Raw genomic sequence first — 21852 nt, 5'->3', positions numbered from 1 at the left:
AAAAGTTATAGATTTCTCCTCATCCTCCAAAGCTATGCATTTTTTATAAATGCATTCTTTTGTATAACTCACAAGCTAGCACAGAAATCAGGATCCTAACTCTTCCCATTGCTATGACTTCAGCCCCATCATGAACCCAAGCTTGAATGTTTGCTTGGTGACATGCTCTGGAGCAGAAGGGGGCATTTTAGCTTTACACAACTCACTTAGTTATCAGTTCATTTTTAAAAAATGATTTATTTATTTGCATTGGTGCATCTGTGTAAAGGTATTGGATCCCCTGGAACTGGAATTACAGTCAGTTGTGAGCTGCCATGTGGTTGCTGGGAATTGAACCCGGGTCCTCTGGAAGAGCAGCCAGTGCTCTCAACCCTTGAGTCATCACTCCAGCCCTATCAGTTCATTTTAAAAACTCCAAAACAGTGCTTTACTGTTAACTGCCATGACCTTGACTCTATAAGGCTTACAGTCCAGGTGTTTAGTACAATGTTCCTCAATTTACCTTTGATTCAGTCCAGGTTATATATGTTTTGGCAGAAATGTCAAAAAAGCTTTGCTATGGTAACTTTGATCACTTTGTTATGCCAGTGTCTGCCAGATTTTTCTATTTTAAAATTATACTTTCCCCCATCATAATTAATAAGTATTTTGATAGGAGAACTAGAATTAATGTAAAATGTTCCATTTCCTAAAATACTTTGTGGTGATTATATATTTACATATATATACATATACAAATTCCATATCTGTATCTCTCTCTCTCTCCGTGTTTGTGTGTGTGTGTGTGTGGGTGTGTGTAATTTTCCTTTAGGCTGTTTTTAGGTGCTATAATTCTTTGACATTAAGTACATATACAATGTTGTGTAACCACAGTCACTATCCACTTTTAGAACTTTTCATTGTCCCTAAGAAATACAGTCCTATTAAACTGTATTAAACTGATTTTCCTTGACCTCCTCCTCTCACCAGCTCCTAGTGACTGCTAGTCTACTTTCTTCCCTTGTGAAGTTGCCTAATCTAAGCACCCTGTGTAAATAGAATCACACAGTATTTTAATCTTTGGAGTCTGGCTTATCAGTTAGCATAATGAATTCATTATGTTCTTAGTGTTTTAACATGCATCAGAATGTCATTCCCTTTTAATAGAATAGTATTCATTCATCTGTTGTTGTGCATCTGGATAGTTTTCAGCTTTTAGCTACAGTGAACAGTAAGTATGAACAGTGGTGTATAACTAGATCCTTGTCTGACTCTTCAATGAATTTTTCCTATTTTAAGTATTAATGTTTCCTGGTTGGATTAATTACTGCCATTGTTTTCAAATAGTGACTTTTTTCTACACATCCATCCACCCATCCATTTCACTGATTCCTATCTTATGTGGTGGGCTATAATTGGTTACTATCAGTGTTGATTTAGTTTAAACTGTTTTAGATTTAACTAAGGTAAGCAAGCTCCTTTAATTTGGCTTTTAGGGCCTTTTAACATATTCTTGCCATGTTTTAGACACAGCTCTATGGCACATGATTTTTCAGGCTTATCTGGTATTTTCCCTGTCTCAGCTAATGAATTAAACAATCTCTTCAGAAGCCTTTGTTCTTCTTAGAGAAAAAAGGTATTTAGAACAACAACAGCTATAACAGGTGTGTCAATTGTTACTGGGAATCACTTCCTCCAAGACCTGCTCAGTGAATAGTCAGGTAGTATTCATAGATACATATAATTGCAAAGTAGTATTTGTATATACATATATGTGCAAATGTATGTACACATAAATTATTTCCATTTTTGTTTGTAAACCTACACACACACACACACACACACACACACACACACACACACACACACACACAGAGTTCTCAGAGACATCTCTAATTCTAACTCAATACTTTATGATTAGTCCATAAGATACAATTCTCTTCCTACACTATTAACAAAGTAGGCCTCTATTCTTCTTAGTCATGTACCACATTTCACTGCTACCTATGGTGACCCTGTACACAAATGTCCTCATGTTGGTTGTACTCCTACTCTAAGCTAAGGTGTCTTAGTCACCACCACTTCATCCACCTGCCCCGACTGAGACAGAATTCAAATTTTACCCCAGTGAATAGTTGATGCAGTGGCTTTCAGTTTTTTCATAAAATTACATCACTATCACCACAACCAATTTTAGAATATTTCTATCACTTCAAAAGGAAACTATGGTTCATTTTTGCCCTGAAATTTAGAACCTTAAAATTCCCAATCTCTGACATTCATTTTAGCCCTCTTGCTTAAAGAATGTTACATTCTTTCCATACAGTTAGATTTTTGAGTTTCTCTTCTAGATAGATTGGCATTTCAATGGCTGCCAACTATAAGAATTATCTTTCCCAAACTTAGTGTTGTCTGCTGCCACCTCCCCGCCAACTCTGCAACCTCCAACTACTCATTCCTAAGATTTTTTTTTTTTTTAAATCATTGAAAACTGAGCCAGGAAGCTCAAAATAAACCACCACAAATGTGATATGGAGAAGTTTTTCCATGATACATTTACATGGACATAAATCAGTATTTTCCACGTTTTAAGTTCAGATGTGCTTACTCTCATTTTGTAAGAAGTCATACACAGATCCTAGAGTATTTTAGAATGCTTTTTATATCTTCTTACCCCAGCAAGCTTTAGCTATAGTGTCACCAAGACACAAAAGGTTTTTATAGTTTATGATAATCTGCATTAAACATTTAAATACTTCAAATGCTAAGAAAGGTTTTGATTTTTAACATTCAGTTTCCCATTTACCTTGAATTCCCTCCTAAGGTCACAAATAGGACCATCAGACAAGGGATGCAGGTATATTTTTGTATATTAGTACTAAACTAAAGTTCTGTCTGTGGAAAAGTTTACACAGAATTATCACTGAATTCATGCCAAAGGATCTATTTTCCTTTTAATGGGTACCATAAATTTCTTTGCAACAAGAACAGAAAAAATAGGCAGAATTATTTATATACTATAAATATGTGGTTATGTAGTATTATACCCTCAAATCACTGAAGCTTGTTATTTATTGATTAAATAAAACAATAGACGGCTTTCCTTCAGCTCACAAACAATGCCTTTTCTCTGCTATATGTTAAATTAACTCTCAATTTTTATAATAAATTCTAGGTCTCTAGATATTCAAGGGCTCCATTTCATTTTCTCCTAAAAAGCTATACTTACCAAATATTTTCTAAACATTAATTTTAATGCTGGGTCTTCCTAGCATTTATAAAACACTAAAGAGAAAAGGCTATAATCAATATGGGAAACAAAGGATCACTATATGATTGTGTAGTGAAACAATACTTATATACAAGTTGATATTCTAAACACTTTACAAAGATCAACTTAATCATTAAAAATTATTTTTAGGCAGTATTTTCCTCCATAGCCCAAGTTGAACTTGACCTTATTTATACCCTTCTGTCTCAGCCTCCTGAATGCTGGAACAGTAGGCATATCACTCTACCTGGATCAACTTCTTTCTTAATGAAGAATGTGACACTATCTTCTGATTGTAAGAAGACAGTAGTGCTCTTGCCTTATCTTCCCTCATCTACTTCCTTGTCAAACAAATAACCCTATAATCTCAGTGGCTTAAAACAGAGCAGGTTGTTTCAATCATAATAGGTGTAGGAAACTTCATTTTGTTGTGTTCTGAGATAGGGTCTCACTATACAGCACAAGCTGGCCTTGAACTCATGATTTTCCTGCCTCAGCCTCTTGAGTGTTGGAATTACTGCCATGTACTCCCACATCCTGCTTACCTTACTTAATCTTTATAACTTTATGAAGTAGGTATTATTACTATAACTTTACATAAAGATTAGACTGAGGCATATGGAGTATAATCAGTTCAAAGTCACACAAGCAATACACACCCAAACTAGGATTTTTACTCAGACTCCCTTACTCCAAAATCCAGGCTTCTAATTATCATGATTTAGTGCACTGCTGGAAGGAAATGGTGTAACTAATGAATGCTGAAATATGAAATGGTGAGAGTGTGTATAGTGATAGAGCATTTGCCCACCATGTCCAAGAGCCCGTGTTTGGTCTCCAGCACTGTAAAACAAGTAACTTAGTAGCAGGCATACTGTTTATAGTATTTTAATCTCAGCAATCATAACAACACATATATTTTATGGCCTGCTGACCTCTATGCTATCTTGGTCGGAGACCACATTAGATTCCAGGCCTTTTAGCTATAGAACCCACCCTCACGGTCACATGGACTTTGTAAAGGAGTTCTATGTGGTCATACCTTAAGCTTCACTGTGCATCTGGACTGGGAATGACTGTTGCCTGGAAACTTTTCCCAAATTGTACTGTGTTTGAAAACTCAGACAGTTAACTAGCTGACGTTGGACTCCCCAAAGTCAAAGTCAATCTGAACAGGGTTTTCATTCTCATCTCTTTGCAGATCACTGCCTGCACTGACACCTGCAGGGTCCCCCTCACATGTGCACATAGGAGCAGGTACCTGTGGAATCCAGAGGGTTTTGGATTCTCAGTAAATGGAGTGACAGATGCTTGGGAGATGCCTGATGAGGGTACTGGGAACTGACCTGGGTCTTCTGCAAGAGTAGTAAGTGTTCTTAACTTCTGAGTCATCTCTCCAGCCCCCCCAAATTTCTTAATATACAAAAAATCAACAAAAAGAAAATTTGGCAAAGTAAAGTTTATTAATAAGACACTAGTAAATGGAGAGAAGATAAGCTACAGAGTGGCTAAAGATATCTGCAATTTGGCAGCACATAACACTAAAATTTAATGATTCAGAGAAGATATTCATGGCCCGTGTGCAAGGATGACACATAAACTCAAGAAGTGCTCTATGTTTTTAAATGACATCAGATTTAAAAACAATAATTGCAATTCATATAACCATCAGAGGCCTGTATCCAGAAAATAAATCCCTGCACCTCAAATAAATGAGAAAAATCAAACAAAAATTAATGACTTCCATATCCCTGCTATGCATGCACTTCCCATTAAATAAATATAACTTAAAATTTTAGCATTCAACACCCACATTTTTGCATCTTATTAGGAAAATTTTAAAAAATGACATTTAACAGGCAGTCACAGAATTGTCACAAAATCTGAACTCAATCATCAATAATGGAAAATGAAAGAAGAGCAATAAAAACATCTTGCATAGTATTAAGAATACACACTAAAGGATTTTATTTATATAAGCTAAAAAGGCAGTGAAACAAAAGATGCTAGAGATGAGTAAGGGCATGGAGGAGGCATGAGGAAAGTGTCTGAATACAAGTGTAAGAATAGATAAGGTTCTCTATCTCCAGTCTGCTAGCACCTGATATATAGGAGTGTATTCACTTCACAAGATTTCAGGACAAAAAAATTACATTCAGACACTTTCTATATTTATGTTGCATCTTAATTAAAAAATTACAAACAATGAATTAAGGACATAGGACACTGACTTTCAGAATGAAACAATTTTTTCTGAAGAAAGAAGTGAAACTTATGAAAATGGATTTCATTTTTATGTATATTTCAAACTTTATTAGCTATTTAAATTGTTCAAATGAAGAATATTAATTAAATATCAACAAACTTAATACCTAACAAGTCTAGATGTTCCATTTAAAGGTCTTGTTTTAAAGACTTAAAGGGAAATTACATACAAAATGTGTTATGATTAAAACAGACCATTAGGGTGCTAGGAAATGACTCATTTAGTAAGTTTGGATGAACTTTAGAGAGACACATTTAAATCACAGTACTACTTGAAATGAAACTTCTTCAGTTGTATTCTGGATCTTACCCTCTCCCCAACCTTCAGGGAAGTATGATACAAAAGGTGATTCTTCCTCTCTCAAAAATTAAAAATAATGTGTTTGGGTACATTTTTCCCACTGGGTATCAAACACATTCAATACTCTTGCAATAACAAATCACAAACAACTTTACCAACTTCTCTTCCCATACTTTTCTAGTGATTATGGCGAGCAACAGTTTAAGTCTAGAGAGAGGCCGATGTATATGAGAACTAATTTACGAAAAAGCATAGAGAAGAAATTAATAAAATTGTTTCAGGAGAGTGGAAGGAAGATGGAAAAGAACTTTGGAAGAAGTCATATCTGAAATTAATATTTCAATGACTTTGATATTTAACAGTAGACTTAAGGAAAAGGAATAGAGAGAATAATTTTCAGGTAAAAATTCTGCTTGTTTCCAATTCAATACAAATACCAAATTCTATAATAAAATCGGACTTAATACAAAATATTTTAATGTTTTTATAAAAAGATGATTATTTTTAATCAACACCACATTACCAGTAGTGTTAAAAGCAATAACCCTAATGTTTATTAAACCACTACTACCTGATGAATTCCTATGTGCATAAAATATATTAAATCATTTAATCTTTATAATATACTATTTCACAGGTAGAAAAATCCGCAAAGATGAAGATTTTGCTTGCTTGGGACTCAGTGTCAGTTAAGCAACTGTTAATTTTTTAAATACAGGCTGTCTGGTTCAAGAGCTCATGTTTCTAAAAATTGCATTATTATGTTAAAATACATGATTAAAAAATAAATACGTGATTAGCAAGTATTTGGTTGTTTGAAACAGGGTCTTTTAATATAGCCCAGGTTGTTCTCAAAGTCTCATCAAGCCTCTTGTTTCAGCCTTCCAAGTGCTGGATAACAAGGATGCATCACCATATCTGCTCCTGTGATCATTTTTTTTTTCTTTAGCAGGATGCACTGGAGTTATCTCATGTTAGACAATATAGGAAAAATACTTAATAATTTAAAAACATTTTTCTACTGAGAACTTCAGATGTCCAGCACTGTGATAGGTGTTAGATACACACTTATGAAATATGGGCACCATTCCTATAACCATGGGAGAAATAAAATGCAACTTAAATCACAGCAAATTAAATTCTGTGATAAATACAAAACAAGCAAAAAGAATAAGCTGTTGTAAAAAAAGCTAGTGAATATTTCGGAAGACATTCTATGAGCCTTTACTTTTGAAGATACCAATCAATTCTTTACTCAGCAGGTATACACCACCTGCAAAAAGTACCTTCTGCTTCAAGTAGGCAATACCCTTTGGAGAAAATAATGATTATTCTCCTAAGAATCAAATACCTATAGCAAATGATTTAAATCTCTAATCTGTATGCTAACATAATGGCTGCATACAAAAATGAAACATTATGCCCATTTTTTTCTTTTTTAATTCCCAGCATTCTCTTAGCATGTTCATTCAATGCTACATTATTTTCACAATCCATTCATTACAAATCTACTACTGATTTCTCATCTATTTAAATATGACGCCTCTTTGTGCTAATAGTAAATGGATCTATGTGTTCTTTCTAACAGAGGTATAAAAAAAAAAAATCATTATCTTGACCCAACTACCAAAGCAAACCTGATTATATTTCCGTTTCTTAGTTCTTAAATGATCACCTGAAGTTCTCCTTTTAGGAATACTAAAAAACGTGTAACTCCCAGCAAGTGTTGAAAAGGTACAGGAGCTTTTCCATGTTCTTACAAAAATAGCTCCTGGTTGCGCAAATCAGTGCCCACCAGGGATCAAAATCATGGCCTCTGGCACCTCCCGACTCACAGAGCAGCTGGCATTAGGCACCACTCCACACTTACTTCTCTTGGCCACAATTAAGAAGCCGAAGAACAAATGGGGTCCGAGTGAAAACACTGACAACCGTTGAAACTGGGGCACATTCGTGGAGATACTCACTCTCAGTCTAAACCCTTCCACAGAGTTTCTTGGGCAGATGGTGTTACTCAGAGAATGGAATTACTATGAACTGGAGCCTGCAGAGCTGGATTCTTCTTGTGCTCGGGTGATTCACCAAGAAACCAGTGGTTTCTTTGGCTGATGTCTTTTTACCTTCTGTCTCAGAATGAGTATGTCTAGACCTACTGTTTTTGAGGCACATCTCAGTATGTAAGCTAGACTAGGCCAAAATTCACAGTTTGACCCAGATGAGTTTCAAATTTGTAATACTCTTTCCTCAGCCTTCTGAGGACTGGAATTATGGTAGTATACTCAAAAACTCTTTTTTCTTTTGTATGTATGAAAGTTAAAACACTACACAGCTGGCAGGTGGAGGAATCAGAAATTCAATCTAGATCAGGGTTGAGGATTTAGCTCAATGTAGCCCTTGGTTTAATTCTCAGTACCTGTCTCCCCTGTCCCCCCCAAAAAAGATATTAAATCCAGGTCTAACTCTAAAACCTGTGTTTTTACTCACTAATACATGGGGCCCAAGAATAGGACATTAATGTGACATGTAACCCCAGCCACACTCTAGATCTAACTTTAGCATCACCTCACCATCATACTTGATTTCCCAATAATCTCAACCACCTTCCTCTTGGGCTAGCAATGTTATAGTTTGGTTTTTCTCCTAGATTTTTATGAATATACACCCATATAATATATATATATATGTGTGTGTGTGTGTGTGTGTGTGTGTGTGTGTGTGTATACACACATATATATATAATTTTAAAAATTACAGAAATGTCATGTTATAGATAATGTTCCTATGATAGGAAATTGAGACACAGATATATTATTCAACATGCTACAGAGCTTATTGACTAGTGAGGGAGAAATCAGAACTGAAACATACTGTCACTCATTTAATTAAAAATGATTCAAACTCTGTTTGTCTCTCCAAACTTTAAATAGTTCTGATTGTTTAGAAATTGCTTAAGAGTTGTACGTCACATTTCAGGGTTATCACTATAATATATTAACATTTATGAGCATTCATTGTGAGCCAACCATTCTGGTAAATGCTTTGATGTATTGATCTAAGATCCATTTTTATAGATGAAGAAACTTAGGCTTAGAAAGGTTAAGTGACTCACTCAAAAATCACACAGATAATAAGGAATGCTATAAGCAGACAAACTATAAAGTGCAGGGTGAATCTTTCTTACTTGGAGAATTGCTCAATTGAAATGATTGATATCAGTTGGTTACCTCTTTTCAGAAAAATAAATTACAACCCCGTCACATATTAAAATGAAAATTCTCCTTTTTAATGTATAAATAGTAAGGTATGCTTAAAGGATGTATATGGTAACTGGGTTAGAGGGCAATGTCTTTCTGGACTATATGGTATCTACCAGCCATCAAGAACTAAGCAATAAATTTTGCTTATGACACTAGACAAATCCCTTACACTCCCTAGGTCTTAGCTTGTCCACTATGAAGTAATTATCTAACCTAGTTCTTCAAGTATCCTTTACTCTGGTAGTTTAGTTATGGTGGTATTATAAATTATTTCCATGGCTGCAAAGGTAGAACCAAAGTATACCATTTCTTACATATTCACACATTTTATGGATATGAAAATTTTAATTTGAGAAATTATAACAGACTCTAGAGCTATATAGACCGAAGCACTCAATTTATTAGACAAATATTTTGGATCAACAGCTACATCATAAAATAGCTTTCCTTAGACTGTAGACTAAACATTGATGGCTTAATCTTGCTTGATTCAGAATTTCCTTTCACATGAAGAACAACATAGAAAATATAGAAGTATAGAGATGCCAGGTACAGATGGACAAACCAAGAAAAACATGTATGTCCTTATTTCAGACATACAAGATCTATTATTCTGACTTAAAATGTATAGAAACAATGCCAATTACTACTCCCAAGAAGTCAAGTGAAATACAATAAACCTCACAGGCTTTCAGCATTGGTTACTGCACCATTTGTAAGCAGTCTACAAGAGACTTTACACCAACTGGCTTTTTTTTTTTTTAAGAAAATTTTTTCATTCATTTTACACACCAATCAAAGATTCCCCCTCTTCCCTCCTCTTGCCCCCCCTAGCCTCCCCCTCCCAAACCACCCCATTCCTACCCACAAAAAGGCAAGGCCTCCCATGGGGAGGCACATCCAGTAGAGGCAAGTCCAAGCCCTTCCCCCTGCCTCAAGGCTGCACGAGGAAAAGGAGATAGAACAACTGACAATGAGTAAATCCAGAGAATCATCAGGTCATACTTCAAAAACCTGTACTCCACAAAATTGGAAAGTCTTAAAGAAATAAGATGATTTTCTGAATAGGTACCACATACCAAAATTAAATCAAGACCAGATAAACAATTTAAATAGACCAATAACCCCTAAGGAAATAGAAACAGTCATTAAAAGTCTCCCAACCAAAAAAGCCCAGGATCAGACGGTTTCAACGCAGAATTCTACCAGATTTTCAAAGTTCTTAAAGTATGAAACATCTACCAACAGCTTTGCCATCACCTGGGAATTTGTTAAGACATGCAAATATTCAATCTACCTCAGACTTACTGAATCAGAAACTCTAGGGGTGGGCCTAAGCAATGTGCATTTTGGGCAAGGTCGGGTAATTCTGAAACCTGTTAAGATTTGAGAACCACTGCTCTAACCTTAGTTTACAACTGTTGCTTCTATGAAACAATTCCCTAAATTCTACAGGCAATGAGTAAAATAGGTGGACAAGAGCATCAGTGTTAACTGCTTTATTATATATAAATATAAAATAACATATACCCCGTTTTGTTATCACATCTTACATTAAAAATCACAAAACCCATTTATTTGATATTTGTTTTGTAAAAGTAAAAAAAAAATCCTCTTCTTTCTATTCTCTAAATTTCTGATCACTGAGTCTATGAAACAGGCTACAGTAGACAGGCTAATAAAAAAGGCAAATGTATTGCATGCATGCTAGGCAGAAAACCAAGTACCAAAATGCCCAGTAATATCAATATGCTTATAGTCCCTCTTCACAGAGGAGAGATGATGTGGACAATTTAGGGCCAGTAAATTATTTTTTAAAAAGATAAAGACTTTCAGAAGAATAAATGGAACCCTGTGACAATGTTTAGTTGACAACCAGACATGTGTCAACCTTCATTCTCCTTTCCGTGACAGTCACTCTTATTGGCTAGTGAGATTCCCTAGGAGAGGACTACTGATAACTGAGTTGCTTTTGTCAGAGAGTCCCTCTTTAGGCAGATAATGCAAAACTTCAGAGAAAGCCTGTCCCTGTGCTGCTTCTGGAGAGAGAGACAGGGAAGGATAGGAGGGTAGAAGGTCATGGAGATCTCAGATCCAAGGTTGCTTCTGAAACCTCCCAATCAATGGGGTCAGCATGACAATGCATTGTACTCTGGGGTGGCCATCTGTAAGTCTCAAGTTTGTTTGATGTGTATTCGTTAATTTATTTTGTGTATTGCTAATTCTTGATACTACCTAGAGATAATGCTATCTTCAAGTCTCATGTTACATTCTCATCTCAAAAGAAACTTATTTTGAGATGATGTATAAACATTATTCTAAAAGAACAAATCAGTACAAAGTTTCTATGCTACAAATCTGTTTCAGATTATAAAAGGAAAGCCTACAAAGCATTGTAACAAGCATTCTGGCATCATTAAGTCTTCCTGGTGTTCTAAAGTCTTAACTGAAGCTTGGTTCTACCAACAAAGAAGTCATGCTTGTGGAAAATATGCATAAATAATCACATTGCATGGACTGCCCAGAGTGATTTAGCATAGACATTCCCAAGTCACAGCTCCTCTGCTTCATGACCAGAACAACAGCTACATTAGATTAGTGATATAATTAATAAGGTGCTAAGGAGATTAGGCTCCCCTGACAGTCATTCTGATTCGTGAATCTAGAAAAGGAAAAGCTTCTGAGGGGGCTAGAAGTATAGTTGAGTGGTACAGAGTTTGTCTAGCTTGTATGAGAACCTGGGCTAGAGTAGAGCCCCGATCAAAGGAGTGGAGCAGAAAGAGGAAGGGAAGGAGGGTAAAAAAGGATGAGAAGAAGAGAGGGGAAGAAAAAAAAGAGAGTATTGAGTAGAAAGAGTATCAGTAGGGGGCACTTAGGAAAATCAGTAGAGAATTCAGCATTTATTTTGTGTTATAACACCAAAGTTTACAAATAAATGCAACATACAATATACCATTTACTATGAAGTGTACCTCAACAAGGGACGAAGAACCTATGCAGTGCTACTCAAAGAGTTTTTGTTGCTTTGGGAAACAGAAACTGGTTTTTAATACAAAACTATTACTGACTTAACAAAGAACAGTCTAAGAATAAAATCCCCAAGGTCTTTCAATATTCAAAATGGATTCATAAAGTCAAATATGTTTTACTAATCTGGGTGTGGCCCAAATTTTCCTCTACTGTTTTATATAAACTTGTCCTATCTGGCTTCAGAGATATAGAAACCTGACATTTCAGATCAGAAAATGACACCTATTTTGAAGTAGAATCATTCTGTCCTCTCATTCCAAGTGGAGAAAATATGTAGTGGGTTTTTTCCCCCACAGTGGTTTAACATCAAATTAATGAGCAGGAATAAACAAAAGACCTAAAAACAAGTATCTCAAGGTTCTTTACTACTGTTCTGATCTGCATTTTCAACCAGAGCTGTGAATGTTTCTGACATAATTCTATAGAGTCACTTTAAGGAGTGTGTAAAGGATGTTGCCAGGCAACTCGCTGAAGTCTGAAAGAATGTAAGCACTGATAATGAGCCTGTCTCAGTTTGGCTCCCACACAAGAAGGGTTTTAGTGAAGTCCATATGTGTTTGCAGGCCATTCACAAGAAGAGGTTATCTGTAAAAGTGAGTGTCCAAAAGGAGTCAAACTCAGGTATCTAATTCAAGTTTAATGTTTCTAATATCCAAAGTGTTTTCTGCAACTATCCACATTAGGCACATGTCAAGCTTAAAAGGTACAGTACTGAATGAACATTCTTACACATATCTTTAATGTTCCTGTCTGCACATGGCCAAAATAACATGTCTTCAATTATTTCAAATCACAAAAATATTCCTGAGAATTTCATTTGCCAAACTTATTTTGAAATTTATCTTTAAAACTGTTTTAAATACTTATTCTCATCAATAAAAAAACAAGACACAGTAAAAACCTATGTTCTTTTAGGAGAATAGATAGTAAGATGCAAAAAATAACATATTTTTATGAGTAGTATACATGCAAAGCACTGCTCTGCTGGGTGGGCCGGATGCAATCCTCCCTTTTTCAAAGCAGACACTGCATGCATGCTTACCAGGGCAGTATGCATCCACGTCCAGTTTCTGAGCTGAAGTGAGTGTTGGGGAGCCAAGCTCGGACTCTGGAATTCGTGGGCTCTCAACAAACTTTGCCTTCCTCAGAGGGGCTAAAGATAAAAAGAGAGAGAGAGAGAGAGAGAGAGAGAGAGAGGGAGGGAGGGAGGAGAGGAGAGAGGGAGGGAGAGGAGGGAGGAGAGAGAGAGAGAGAGAGAGAAGGAAAGAGAGAGGAAAGTAGAAACGAAGAGGGGTGAGAAAAAGGAAAAGGAACAGAGGGGAAGGGAAGGGAAAGAGAGAAACACAGAGGGTCATGAGTAAGGGGACAGCAGCAACAGATGGAAGCACTCAAATGAACGGCACACTCTGTCAGACTCAGGTCAGGTTACCCTAGATTCTGTGCCGGAAAAAAAATTAACCGCATTCCTCACACAGGAGATGGGTCTTGTTTAAAAGTCACTGAAAATGGGAAAAGCTAAAGTCTACTATCCAAAAGTCTAAGCATAAGTTGTAATTGTCTACTACCTTTGGTTACTTCCTCTCTTTATAAAGAAAGAACTTTCTTATCTTGGCTTTCTATGCCATAAAATAGGAATATTAACTAAAGAAAATACTGAAAAAAATTTTATGATTTAATCACAACTATAACAAAAAGTTTAATTTATCCAAAAGAACTGCTCTGATACCCAGTCATGATAAACACTAAAAGTGTGATTAAATATTGATGTAGTTTAATAAGGAAATCAATCATTTAACTGTTCAGCCTTTACTATAAGAAGTCAACAATGCTAGGATACTAAAATATGAAGTAGGCCATGCCAATTTGACATTGATACTAAAGACATATGTCTTAGTTACAAATTTAATCATGAAACCTACAGAATAGTAACATTGCATACCATGAAAATCATTCAATATTATATTAGCATATCCATAAACTTGAAGTTGTACTTACTGAAAATTCATATTCAAAATCTTTGTGACAGAGTCTTATATATCCCATACCAGCCCTGAAATCAGGTTCCCAAATGCTTGGATTAGAGGTGTGTACCACTTTGCCCAACTGGGCATATAAATATTATTTAGTGGGGTGTGTGTGTGTGTGTGTGTGTGTGTGTGTGTGTGTGTGTGTGTGTATGTTAAGATGCATTACTGATTTACATTTAAATGCTCAGTTAAGCATCTTTTTAAAAATTAGTTTAATATCTTAAAAAGTTGAAATTAGGTGGATTACTTCGATATTTTTCAAACTGAATTATATTACAGTATAATGAGTTAAAAGTGCTTAGCATAGCACTAGCACTCGAAAGGATCAGTTGGATGTGGAATTTACTTGAATACATTAGCCCCATAGCTACAGGTGCCTTAAGATATGTGACTATGTAGAATCACATTACTGTTTTTCAAAAGTTTCTTCATATGCTTCAAAATCCTTATCCATTACTGATTCTCCAAGGGATTCAAAGTTAATTCTAAAAGATGCTATAAAAAAGTCACTATAAAAAGTCCTTGGGTTGGGGATTTAGCTCAGTGGTAGAGTGCTTGCCTAGCAAGCACAAGGCCCTGGGTTCGATCCTCAGCTCAAAAAAAAAAAAAAAGTACTTGTCATTAAAATGGCAAAAATCCTCCTTTAATATTTTTGGAGGATTAAAAACTATCAATTATGAAAGAATTAAAGATATTTTTTAAATGTCAAAACTTACAAACAACAAAATCACAATTTAAATCTTAGTGTATGTACACAAACTATAAGTACCTGCTAAAAGCACAACATAAAGCCCGTCACTTCCTCCACAGGAACTCTTAAGTCTTAAGAGCATGGCTCTTGCTGGGCATTGGTGGTGCTTGCCTTTAATCCCAGCACTCGGGAGGCAGAGGCAGGTGGATCTTTGTGAGTTTGAGGCCAGCCTGGACTACAGAGTGAGTTCCAGGAAAGGCACAAAGCTACACACAGAGAAAGAAACCCTGTCTCGAAAAACCAAAAAAAAAAAAAAAAAAAAAAAAAAAAAAGTATGGCTCTTATCCAAAAGTAAACTTTGGAAAAGCAAAAATTTCTCCTATACTACAAGTGTAATATTTAAGCATGTTTTTAAAAAAATCATTGTCAGAAATGAAGATCTTGGGAGTTATATACATATGATTAGTAAGAAACACCCAAATCTTATTATATCCACAACTGACTAAAAAATAAAGACATTTGGTTTATATAGCATTGCTTAATAAAGAGAAATTAATTAATTAATATGTGCATATGTACTTATGGGGGGGGTGCCTGTGCATGTGGCAGAGGCCAGAAAAGGGCACTGGATCTGTTGCTTTGGGGTCAGAAGCATTTGTGGGATGATGCTTATTACTCTGAACTGCTGAGCCATCTATTCAGCTGATAATTTTATTCTTCAAGCTCTTCAGTCCTTCTCTAGGCTTTTATTAAATCACAGTCTTAGCTTTAGAATAATTATTACTCCTGCTGAGTTCTGACAAAGACAGCACTGGTTCTTGATCAAGGGAGTTTTTAGTATTAAAAAAAATCTAGGAGTATGTTTTATGATAAAGTTTTTGAGTAATAGACAGGACTAGCACCTTAAGGTAAAGATATAAGAAAGGAACTGAGGACAATAGAAGAACTTAGGGGAGGAATGAAGCATGTTTGAGAATTATGACATGGAGTCAAGGGGAAAAGACCATGGTCTTAGAGAATACAGCAAAGTGCAAATACCCGAAGACTACAAAGGCAATGCGGACAGTGGTATACACAGAATCTGCATTGGTTATGGAAGAGAAAAAATGAAACCTATCTCTAAAATATATACTTCTCCAGCAAGCAGAGTAATCAATCAGATCTGTGGAGCTCAGTGCCAGTCTGACTTGTTTTCCCTTCTCAGGGAATTGGAATTGAGGCTATCTTTAAAGCTCACAATGGGTATTTCATTTGTTTTTCTTTGTACCTTTATTTAGTAGATATGTAATGAATTTTACTATCTACCCTCATCACTACCTCATTTGTCTAATAAGGGGGTTAAATTATTGATTTGTTTGAGTCAAGGTCTCATTTTCTAGCCCTGGCTGGCCTAGAACTTGCAGTGATCCTCCTGCCTCTGTCATCAGAGCTCTGGGATGTCAGGTGTGTGCTGCTATGTCTGGCTAAATTATTATGTAAGATAGTAATGATGATCAGATCTAAGTAATTAACAGCTAGTGTTATCTGTAAGTCAACAAAACAAAGGAAGCATAATCACAGAAGAGACAGGATGACCAAAGTTATAACACTGTCAAATAAAGGACATAAAATTATAAGTCTAAGATAGTGCATATATTTCTTGAAAGCCCTGAATTTACATAGATTTCTTTGCAAAAAAGAAAAAAAATGCTAGCTAACAGGATTATAATACATAAGAGGACTGAACATCAAGTGTTTACCTGATCAAAACCAAAAATAAAACAAATGAAAACGGATTGGATTGGATGAGTAAAATTAAACTACAATCAGGTGTTTTGTCATGAAGTAAGTGATGACAAGAAAGTGTTGCTTTGAGAAGTAATATGAACTAACATTGGGAACGTGATTCTTATGCTACGAGGAAATCTAAGTTTGAGGATGTAGGTTGAAGAAAATGCTTATGGATTTAAGGAACATAATCATTTGTAAGGTCTAGGTCATATTTCTAGCACTTACTAGTAAGAAATCGATTATTTACAAAGCCTCAGTTTTCTCAGTCATAGAATTTTGTTGAGTCTCAGTGAATTCTAATCATGAAAAATACTTAGCATGATGCTTAGAAATGACAGCTCACCTATAATTTATTGAGACATGAAATGGTGAAGGCTACAGTTATGGAAAAAGATTTCAAGATACAGCATGCAAAGGAAGAGTAACACAGTAGCAGAACAGTGAGGAGATGGACAGAGAAGGATTTGAAACCAAAAGCTTGAGCCACACTTCCATCCTGCTTTTCCTAGTGCTAAAATCCCTGCACACATGTTGCCCACAGTCAATGAGTTCAAAGCAGTACCTATATCCAGGATGAGTTGTCAAATTACATGAACTGAATGAGTATAAAAGTAAGAACAACACACCTTTAAAACATTTTCAGAAAATTAAGGAAGAAGTTGAGACAAGAACATTTGTCCTAGAAAAACAGGCTATTTGTAGTATACATGGCTAAAATGACAGTGTGCATAGGAAATGAATACTGATATCACAGTATGCAACTTAAAAGTCTTGGCCAAGAAAATGTTCAAGTAAAAAGTGTTTTCCATTCCTTTGTAACATTTTTGTTGTACTGTGGATCAAACCCAGAGCACTTTCACCACTGAGCTACAGCCCTAGACCCTAAAGTTTAAAAACCATTGTTTTCCACTATTATAGACATGGATAGTTTTCTTACAGAACTTATTCATATTTGTAAATTATAGTCTGAGACTTTTTGGTACTCCAAAACAGAATGGAATGTAAGAAAACAAAATTTTTAAGAATATTTCAACCAGTTGTATTAGAACACACATACCCCTATAATCCCAGCAACTGGAAGATAGAAACAGAAAGACCAAGAGTTTCAGGCCATCCCTGGCTACATAATGAATCTGAGGGCTAGCCTGGCCTTTATAAGACCCTGTCCCAAATATGAAAATAAAAGGATATTTCATTGGTAGAAAAACATTTCAGCTGTAAATTCATTTTAGGAAGAGAAGTAGAAGTGTGTACATCAGTGGTAGAATATTTACCTATTAAGGAAGAAGCCACGACTTTGAGCCCTAGCATTACAAGTCCAACATGCAAACCAAAGGCCAGCAGGAAGGAGTTCATTTCTGTTTGGGACTTACATATAACTTCTTTATTAATGATATGAAACTTCTTTTAGGGCCTGATTCTAGCTGCAGATATATAGCTCTAAAAATGACTGATACTTTCAAAAAAGCTAGGCAACAAATATATGACAGCTAAGACTTAGATAACTACATTATACATTTACCTAAATCCACTTGACCTTCATACATTTCTTTCATGAAGAACTCTTAACCCTATTTTGAATATGGGACATAAGAATCACAATACTTCTTATAAATGGCCACAGCAACTAAATGACAGAAAACAATCTACATGTATTTTTATTTCAAATATTATTTCATTGATAATATTGCTCCCCAATATTATGGGACTACAGTGAGTTATGAGATATTTTTTAGCTAATTCAAAAAAATGGAAGTGAGCATCACGGAAGTATCACAGATGCTGATGAACATCCTGTCTTCATTCAGTTCTAAGCACAGGGGCAATTATGACTTGCAGTTCATATGTAATTTAACAAGGACTATGTGACTACTCTGGCCAATAGACAACAGTGACGCAGCCTCTGCATAAGTTTATAGTCTGCTTATTCCTTGTTAACAAAAATCATGAAGCAAATCTCATGCCAAGATAGTAGAGCTAGAAGACTAACTATCTTGCACTTATTACCAAATTCAACTGTCATGGAGAGCTGTTGAAGCTTGTAGGATAAGTCAGAAATAGACATTTGCTGCATGAAATCACAAAGATTTTTAAGGCTATTATAGTATCAGGCCTATTGTAATTAATTAAATAGCTATAAAGTAATTCTCGTTTTAATTACATGTCAATCTTTCTATGTCAAGGAGAACATTTTTTCTTTTTTTAAAAATTATATTTGTGTTTTAATTTTACACATCAGCCCTGGGTTCCCCTGTCCTACCCCCTCCCGCCCCTGCCTTCACCTTTCCCCCAGCCCCTCCCCTCCATTCCCATCTCCTCCAGGGCCAAGACTCCCCTGGGGATTCAGCTCAACCTGGTAGATTCAGTACAGGCAGGTCCAGTCCCCTCCTTCCAGGCTGTCCCTGTGTAAGCCCAAGGTTCCAAACAGCCAGCTCATGCACTGAGGACAGGTCCGGGTCCCACTGCCTGGGTGCCTCCCAAACAGTTCAAGCTAGTCAATTGTCTCACTTATCCAAAGGGCCTGATCCAGTTGGGGGCTCCACAGCTTTTGGTTCATAATTCATGTGTTTCCATTAGTTTGGCTATTTGTCCCTGTGCTTTTCCAATCTTGGTCTCAATAATTCACACTCTTACAGTCCCTCCTCTTTCTCGACAACTGGACTCCTGGAGCTCAACCTGGGGCCTGGCCGAGGATCTCTGCATCCCCTTCTATCAGTTATTGGATGAGTGTTCCAGCACAATAGTTAAGGGTGTTTGGCCATCTGATCACCAGACTAGGTCAGATCAGGCTTTCTCTCGACCATTGCCAGTAGTCTACAGTGGATGTATCATTGTGGAAGGAGAACATTTTAAAGTAGCACTAATACCAACTAATCCTCATTTTTAACTAAGAGTAACAGTTTAGCTTTTAAAGCTACTTGAAATTTTATGAATCTATCTAGTTAATCTACTTATGTTACACAATGATTTTCCAGTTTGATTATAAAATATTATTTTCTTATATTAAATTTTTATTTTATTTTGATTTACACATATACATCTGTGTAAGTGTATGCCGTGTGTGTGTGTGTGTGTGTGTGTGTGTGTGTGTGTGTATGTGTGTGTACTCATGGGTGTGCGTCCTTTAGAGGCCAGCTGGAGTCACATACAGAATGGAACTCAGCTACTCTGAAGAGCAGCAAATGCTTTTATACAGAGTCATCTCTCTAGTCACTCATATTTTTAAAAATAAAATAACCTATTTAAGGGCTGGAGAGATGGCTCAGGAGTTAAGAGCACTTACTGATCTTTGTGAGGACCTGAGTTGGGTTTTCAACACCATATGGTAGCTTATAATCATCTATGACTCTAACTTAAGTCTAGGGATTAGATACCCTCTTTTGGCTTCTGTGGGCACCAGATATGCCTGTAGTGTACAGATATACATTCAGACAAATACTTACATAAAATAAAACAAATCTACTTTTAAAAAATAACCCAAGTAAGAGCACAGACTTCCAGAAAATGTTATAAACAAGTATGGTTGTAAGCAGGTATAACAAAAACTTGTGAAGATGCTAAGCCAAATGAACAAAGCTGACAAATAATTTTATCATACTAAATTGTACTTTAATAGGGAAAGTCAATTTAATTCTCCACTTTATGCCCATTCTCTGTTGGGTTATTATGGTGGTTTGAATGAAAATAGCCCCCATAGACACACAGGGTGTGGCATTATTTGAAAAGATTAGGACATGTGGCTTTGTTGGAATAGGTGTGGCCTTTTGGAGGAAATGAGTCACTAAGGGTGAGCTTTGAGGTTTCAGAAGCTCAAGCCAGGTCCAGTGGCTCACTCTCTCTTCTAGTTGCCTGCTGATCCAGATGTAGAACTCTTAGCTACTTCTCCAGGACCACATCTGCCTGCATGCCACCATGCTCCCCACAATGATGATAATGGACTAAATTTCTGAACTGTAAACCATCCCCAATGAAATGTTTTCCTTTATAAGAGTTGCGTTGGTCATGGTGTCTCTTCACAGCAACAGAACTTTGACCAAGACAGTTGTGACCAAAACATGTGTTCACAACTGAATTTAAATTGGTACCCTATCTCCCCCGCCCCAAAAAAAAGGTGACTAGAAATCTGGGTATGTAGCCCTTGATAGTGACTTTTTAGCATGTACAAGCCCCAGTTTGATCCATGATGCCAGAAACAATAACAACAAAACTGATACCTAATATGAAGGATATAACTGATGAAATATTCTTAGATAGTAAGAATAACATATCAGAGTCATGACTGGGATATTGGTTATGTTAAAAAAAATTAGGAAGTATCAGATATAAATGGGAGACATAATTAGCAAGCTAAAGAACTTTCCACATGAACAGATTTAAGTCATTTGAACAACATAGTTGTTTAGTTAATCAGAACAGCCTAATCTGTTAATTTCCCTTGCCATCTTGCAAGAGGACCAATCCAGTTCTACATACCTTTAATAGCTTTCCCACTGATGGCACAGTAAGAAGTCAAAAGTGAGAAAAGAGAAAGGATGAATGAATGTGTTTTTACATGTTTCAACACAGAAAAGCTAAAGTTACTTTGTTAAATCAAGAGTAAATCATTAAGTCATTCTTGAAAGCATTAGATTGATTAGTGGGCTCTCAAATTCAGTTTCTAAATTGTGCTAGCATTAGAAATGTCTAAAAATGTGTGAAAAAGCTTCATTATGGTAACTCACAAAACCTGAAAATCTGAAAAATGTGTTTCATATAACAATGAGAGAGAAAATAAAAGACAGATAAGAAAGTAAGTATTTCATTTCAGAGAATGAAAGAAAGAACAGAGTGATGAAGAGCTAGGGATGGGAAGGGAAGTACATGAACTGAAGTAGTCCTTTCAAAACCCAGGAAGAAGAGCTAACACAGATTCACAGGGAAGTAGCAAATTTTCCATCTCAATGAAATGCTGCATATTCAAATTATCTAAGTATAATTATTCAAATTCAAACATTGAAGTCTGTCAAGCTCACTTTTATCCTTTGTATTTATAAAAATATATTTCTATTCAAAGTCCTATTAAGACAGCTATAGTACAATCATGTTTCGCTTTGTCTTGGCCTGGCTGGGTAGGTAAGAACTGAAATAACATGATTATCTCATCCATGGTGACTTAATACAACAGAACAGACTGTCACTTGCTACAGATGTTATCACTATACGGTGCAGCTCGGCCTCTCATCTCAGCCTTCTAAGAGCTAGGATTAGAGAGTGAGTCCCAT

The 21852-nt window shown here is 36.0% G+C and overlaps 1 protein-coding gene and 1 non-coding gene across 12 annotated transcripts in view; one reads left to right on the top strand and one right to left on the bottom strand.

Moving 5' to 3' along the window:
- The window catches only part of Tanc2 (tetratricopeptide repeat, ankyrin repeat and coiled-coil containing 2), a 332046-nt gene that overhangs the window by 153919 nt on the left and 156275 nt on the right, over positions 1-21852 (bottom strand). For 7 of the 11 annotated variants that reach the window (XM_036197446.1, XM_036197448.1, XM_036197449.1 and 4 more), the window contains one exon: positions 13146-13256. The exons of the other annotated variants lie outside the window; for them this stretch is intronic. In XM_036197446.1, coding sequence (XP_036053339.1) covers positions 13146-13256 — 111 coding nt within the window. The remainder of the gene's footprint in view (positions 1-13145; positions 13257-21852) is intronic. 11 annotated transcript variants of the gene reach the window in all.
- Positions 4769-4873, top strand: LOC118590470. The gene has a single exon (XR_004945772.1). It is a non-coding gene; the product is annotated as a U6 spliceosomal RNA (small nuclear RNA).

The sequence above is a fragment of the Onychomys torridus genome, chromosome 8 (assembly GCF_903995425.1).
Source record: "Onychomys torridus chromosome 8, mOncTor1.1, whole genome shotgun sequence".
Taxonomy (NCBI): Eukaryota; Metazoa; Chordata; class Mammalia; order Rodentia; family Cricetidae; genus Onychomys; species Onychomys torridus.
Note: the sequence above shows the minus strand (reverse complement) of the source record. Positions and strands in the feature narration are given on the sequence as shown.